This window comes from Patiria miniata, unplaced genomic scaffold (genome assembly GCF_015706575.1).
Source record: "Patiria miniata isolate m_02_andy unplaced genomic scaffold, ASM1570657v1 HiC_scaffold_9, whole genome shotgun sequence".
NCBI classification, from domain to species: domain Eukaryota; kingdom Metazoa; phylum Echinodermata; class Asteroidea; order Valvatida; family Asterinidae; genus Patiria; species Patiria miniata.
In genome coordinates, this window is record NW_024037076.1 from 1,838,895 (window position 1) to 1,844,887 (window position 5,993).

The 5,993-nt window shown below is 43.3% G+C and overlaps 1 protein-coding gene across 1 annotated transcript; it reads right to left on the reverse strand.

Moving 5' to 3' along the window:
• Positions 1-1,482: 1,482 nt before the first annotated feature.
• Positions 1,483-4,338, reverse strand: LOC119719895 (tetratricopeptide repeat protein 22-like). Its single transcript, XM_038189362.1, has one exon. It carries the CDS (start codon positions 4,336-4,338, stop codon positions 1,999-2,001), a length of 2,340 nt encoding a protein of 779 aa, XP_038045290.1. The 3' UTR covers positions 1,483-1,998.
• Positions 4,339-5,993: the final 1,655 nt, after the last annotated feature.

Consider the following 5,993-nt stretch of genomic DNA (forward strand, 5'->3'; position numbering starts at 1 on the left):
GAAAAATCACGAAGGGTTCCTATAGGTGATTGTTGGATCTTGGAGGATGCAGGAAGGGTCCATATATCAAAACAACAGTTTAAGAGTCATGGTATTAATGTACACACTACCTCTCTATTGTATGACAGTCGTTTAAGAAGTTAACCAATCATCTTTTGGAACTTTCTATACAAATTAAAGGCTTGTCATATTTCGACCTTAAAAAGTAAACGTTTACTAGCGATCTGTAGCTCACCATGTCTAGCTATTATTAGTTAAACTAAACTAGCCAATAAAACAGAAACGAAACTTGTGGTTAAAAGTAGCTTTCTAGAAATCTCGCTTGCGATACAAACAGTGTGTCAGGATCAGGGCATAATACACTGTACTGACTTTAAACCTCGCATAACCGGTTGTTCCTTGTCACGCCTCAGTGACTCCAATGAGAAACCGTGTTGCTGTCAACATAAACAGGGTCTTCAGTAGGCCTACTCTTGAATTCATTATTACATTTGAATATATATTTTATAATAAACAAATTGAAAGGTTGAACAAAGCAATTGACCTTCGGATAACCGTTCCGGTACTCTTAGCAACTGAGCTATCCAGCCCTATGTATGCGGTTCCCCGTTTGGTCAATATTAGTTCATTTGAAAATTTATAACAAAGTTGTCATTTTGGGCTAGTATACTCACCAAGCAAGCTTTTGCTATTTACTGTTAGTTAAAGTTCTAAACATTTTAAATCTGGTTGTAAATGTTCGGGAAGGCATATATTAAATTATTTACTCCCTCAGCTATATAAAGCAATTCCAGCAACGTTGCATCTGCGTACACACAAATCAATTTCCAGAATGTGTCTTACTTCATTACATGATATCCCCTAAAAAGTACCTAACATGAGCATTTCATTTTGATGGAGTATATTATTATACTCTTGTTTTTATTCAGTAAAAATGCCATGGAAATCCGTTCATGCAAATTAGAGATCTATCAGATTATAAAAGGCTATGGGTTTTTCACCAATTCCAATGGGATTTACACAGTTGGTGATAATCAATACGCATCAGATTGTCATGGGCCTTTTCACTCTGATGTAAATTAAGTTAATTGTGTTAATCCCATTTCATTCGAATGGATGAAAAACCCATAGCTGTCTATAATCTGTTAGATCTCTGGTTTGCATGAACGGATTCCATGGGCATTTTAACTGAATAAACACAAGAGTATACTTAATAGGCCTATGCGACATCAAGATGAAAATACTCATGTTTAGTAGTTTTTTTGAGAAATTAAAGGATATCTGCTTGCACAACTTTTTTTTTTTTTTGGGGGGGACACCCTGTATTTAAATCAGACGTAAAAGTGCTGTAAAGTAAATAACCCATTGAGATAAGGTTAAGGTACTAGTTTTAAGGGTTATATTGGTTTTTCTTTTTTGTGGTGGGGTAGCAGCGCTTTAACCCTAAAAGGGGCGGATTTATTTTGACCAGCTGGGGGGGGGTTGGCGGATTCCAACCCCCCTCAGATCTCAGCCATCGGGTGACGAAAAATTATGAAACTCAGTACTTGTATAGAACAACTCAATATGAACATACCCAATAAATTTCATGACAATGGGGTAAAAGGTTTTGGAATTATGGCTAATTAATGATTCATATGCACCAATGGTCATTCTGCTTTGTGCACACTACATACATGGGGAAATTCAGTTTTCGTGGCGCCTAGCGCCGAAACATCGTCCGCTGCGCGACAACCCATTGTCAGAATTATTTGTTTTTGGCATCAAACGATGCGCAAGACTTGAGGCTAAAAGGTTAGAAAAGCTCGGGTCGGAAAAATTGTTGTGCAAGGGTATCGCGGAAAAAGATGAGGGGGCCGATTCCGCCCTCTCGGCCCTTTTAGGGTTAAATTAAATTTCAGTTTCCGACGCGCATGCGCAGTACATTTTTACTTTAGTAAAGGATATCCGAGGTTTTTTCTTACACTTTTCACAATAGTGCTCAGGGTTGACTATCTATTATGTAGTAAGGTTTATCTGTTGTTCAATGATCTTTTCAAGTCTACCCCAGTCAAGAGTGCTATCGACAGCATCTAGCCCGAGACTTCTGTACGGCTGGAGAAGCAGTTTAGGAAGTGGCCTGGATTCGCGGAGAACAGGAATAACAATCTTGCCTTCTTGCATCGCCATAATCATGCCTCGGACGCAGGTTTGGTCCTCCTCGAAGTCTTTGGTGAGGATCACGATAGTGCACACGCTGCCTTCGATGCAGTCCGAGTAGTTCGTCAATTCGGGCTTGCCGGGAATGAAATCACGTTCGCGGATGCATCCTTTGAGGCGGTTCCCCTCCAGTTCCTCCAATAGACTGTGCTGTACCCAATCCGAGGCGCTTCTGGTGTATATGACGAAGAAATCGTTGGGTAGTCGCTGGTTGAAGGCTTTCGTCGGTGCCGGCTGCACATGCTTTCGAGAGTCGTCTTTGGTTATAGTGCTGTCTTTACGAGATAATTTGTCAGGAATTTGCATGCTGCTCCCAGCGTCCAGCTTAATCGAGGAAACAGCCACTGCAACCGTCTCTGGATGTATACTGTCTAAGGTTTGGCTTATGCCAGGCCTCGATGACACCTCCAACTTGAAAGAGCCTTCACCATGGAAACTCTCCCTTCGTCTGTTAACGAATAAAGCCGATGTAGACGCTTCAAGTGTAGGATAAGAATGTTTCCGGTATACGCGCGACTGGCTTCCCCTTCCACATTTAGCTGCTAGCTCAATGTATTCAAGATCGTCTCTGAGCTCATTTTGTGTACAGTAATAGGTGAATGTTTTCCAAAAACCTGGAATCTGTTGTAGATGCGTAAGCTGCTTGAGAGTCGAATTTTTTGAGAGACACGTGCCAGAAGCCTTGTGTAGCCAGTAGACCATGTCTTTAAGAAAAGGTGGGTCGCAGGTAAAAGAAGACGATCCGTGTCTTAAGACGTGTGCATACTCCTTCACAAGTGCACCGATGCTACCCTTGTAAAACTGATTTGCAATTTCACATTCGACTGCCCTTTTGAAGCAAACCAGGGCGGTGCGATGCTCCCCCATGGCGCAGAGACATTCGCCGCGCTGCTTGTGAACCTCGGGCCGTTTCTGACCGTCATGGCACGCCGCAGCTTTGGAGCAATATGTGAGTGCCACTCTCAGGTTGTCCATCCCTTCCCGCCCTTCTTTCAGCATGCCCTGGCGATCCAGTGCTTTGAGATAAAACACTTCAGCCATAGCTGCAAGATGCCAAGGTGTTACGAAGAATCTCAAGGTGATCGACAAATCTCTCTCAGCATCTTCCAGTAAGTTTAAACTTGGCTCTTTGAAACTGTTCAGTTGTTCCTTGTATTGCTCAACTAAAATGTATGCCCTGACACAGAAAGCATGAAGGTTCAAGACGGTCGTGTTTAATTGGATGGATTCGTTGACCAGTCCTAATGCCTTGGCCATATCGCCAGTGTTTTTACAGTATTCTGCATACCTAGCAAGAATCCTAGGGTCACGTGGAGAGACGCTGTATGCCTTTTCAAAGCACATCCCCGGTGTGCGCAGGTATTCGTGGAAATCGTCCGGGAGCGAAGGTAGAAGTGAAGTCTGCTCTTGCTCGGCTGATTGCTTGAAGAGGACCCCGAGATGTCTCCAAGAGTCACTCACCAGATTCTCGTCTTGGCAGTCCTGGACAGTCCGGATGAAGCTTGTGACCGCTGTCTGAAGCCGAGTTTTGGTTTCTTCACTGGGTGTCCCGTACTTGATTCGCTTGTAGATTATGAAAGATGCCACCCCAATGATGAATATCCACTCGTCCATCTCATCCTTGTCGATAGCAGTACCCGCTAAGTCAACTGCTTTCTGGTACAATTCGATGGCTTTACGGTACCTCCCGAAAGATACGGACTCCTCGAAGAGCTCAAAGGCGTACGCAAATGCCTGTTCAGCCAGGCTGCGTGCTCGTAGCTTCTTGCATCTCATATCCATCCCTTCTCCCCCATCCTCTGCAAGTAGCCTTTTTATTCTCTTCTCACACTCCCTCGCCTCTTGGACTCTAAACAAGTCTTCGCACATGTAGCGTCGGTTTGCGAGAGCGTTCAGGTTGTCCGGGTCCTCCCCGGGTGACAGTATCTTGTCCAGGTACTCCAGAGCTCTGTCGAACTGGCCAAGACGGAACGCAAGCATAGCCAGGAGATTCCTGATGGCATGGCGCTCGGGTCGCTTCTTCAAGCAGAGATACTCGGATCGGAGGACAAATAACCGCTCTGCCAGTTTAGCATCTACGGGACCTTGATTCATAGACAGTGGTAGAAGAAAGTGACCGAAGTTCAGCTTGTAGGCCATGTATTCAGATGACTTGGCCTGCAATGAAAAGACACACAAACAAACAAAAAATCAATCCAGGCGCATTAAAATCACTCAGAGTCGAACGAAGTCTGAATCCGATAATGTGCAATCCAAAAAGCCGTAAACAGAATTCCTTTTGCTAATGGGTTTATTTTCAGTATTGTATTTAAGGTATTTTTTTCTGGAAAAGTTTGACATTTCAAATACTCTCTCTTTTGATATATTTTTTTAATAGCAGATCGAGCCTGCCAGTGCCGGGCTCTCTGCGTCTTCATGTGGCCTTAATTTACATGTCTTCAGCAATAGGTTTGTACATCCCGCTCAGTGCTCTTCCAAGACTCTCCCTTTGTAACCGTTAATTAAGGGGGTACTCATGAACGGAATCCATAGGCAAGGTAGCATGATTGTTGATAACAGAATCTACAGAAATGCTCAACATATTAGAGTAGGCCTTGAATGGCCGCGCATGCAAGAATAACCCTGAATCTGTCGTAGCAAAGACACATTGAATGCATTGGCGTCGCGAGGGGGAGGGGGGCAAGGGGGCACTTGCCCCCCCCCCCCCCCCTTGAAAACGAAAAGAAAAGAAAAAGGTGCCAAAAAAAGGAAGGAAAAAGAGGTGCGAAGCCATATTGCTGCTTATTTGAGGGGGGGGGGGGAGCTATGCAAATGCTCCCCTGCTCACGCTCGGAAAAATGACAAATTGAGAATAAAATGAAAAAGTTAAAAAAATTTGGGGAATAAATGGCTTTGCCCCCCCCCCCCGGCAAAATCCTGGCGACGCCCATGATTGAATGTTCTTCTAAATTGCACTGTATAAAGGACCTAGCGTCTACTTCCTGTTATATTCACAATCCAATTCAGCAAGGATTCAGCAAGGCGCAGTCATCGAAATTGATTGTAGTATCAGTTCACAAGAAATCCGCTGACGAATATATACCATATGTATTTTAACCCACACTTTATTTCTACATAGACAAATACTAGAGGTATCGTTAATTATGTTCGTAAAATCTGCTCATTCATTTGCCTTGCAACTCCACTCCAAAGATGTTCACAGTGCTTGGCGTAATCGTGCAATGAAACGGTAAGCCATGATCAGAAATAATGCTGATGAAAGTGATGAGTAAAAATCTGTCAACTTACCGACACAATATGTATCCGCATCTATTCCATGTCTTGCACCGTAGTATACATTACACTGTCGTGCAGTGCAGCTACGACTGGCAGATGGTGTTGTGTCGTGCTTAAATCAACATAAAATGCAAGGTATTTGACCTTTGTAATGCGAAAGCGATAGCGCAATGCAAGGGGAAACACCTTCAATGCGCAACACGCGAACACATTGTTCCCCCGACATCGACACACTAAACTTGAATTATGAAGGAAATAACGCTGAACATGTTTAAGGCCTCAGACTCCATTCTACTTCAACCATATTTGACTTCACGTCACAGTATCAAGCATTCAACTACTGTTGTGTTCATTTTATTCCGTTTTTCAGGGTGTGATCTTACAATTCAAAATCAGTTTCCAAGCGATTGCATTTCACTTCTGTTGTTTAGGCTTATTACAGGGTGAGTCAAAAAGAAATGTGATCGAATTTGAAACATATTGTAAACAATATTTGGCTTAGGCTCCATTTAAAAAAA

Coding starts and splice junctions, on each gene's coding strand:
- LOC119719895 (XM_038189362.1), bottom strand. CDS start 4,338: ATGGCCTACAAGCTGAACTTCGGTCACTTTCTTCTACCACTGTCTATG.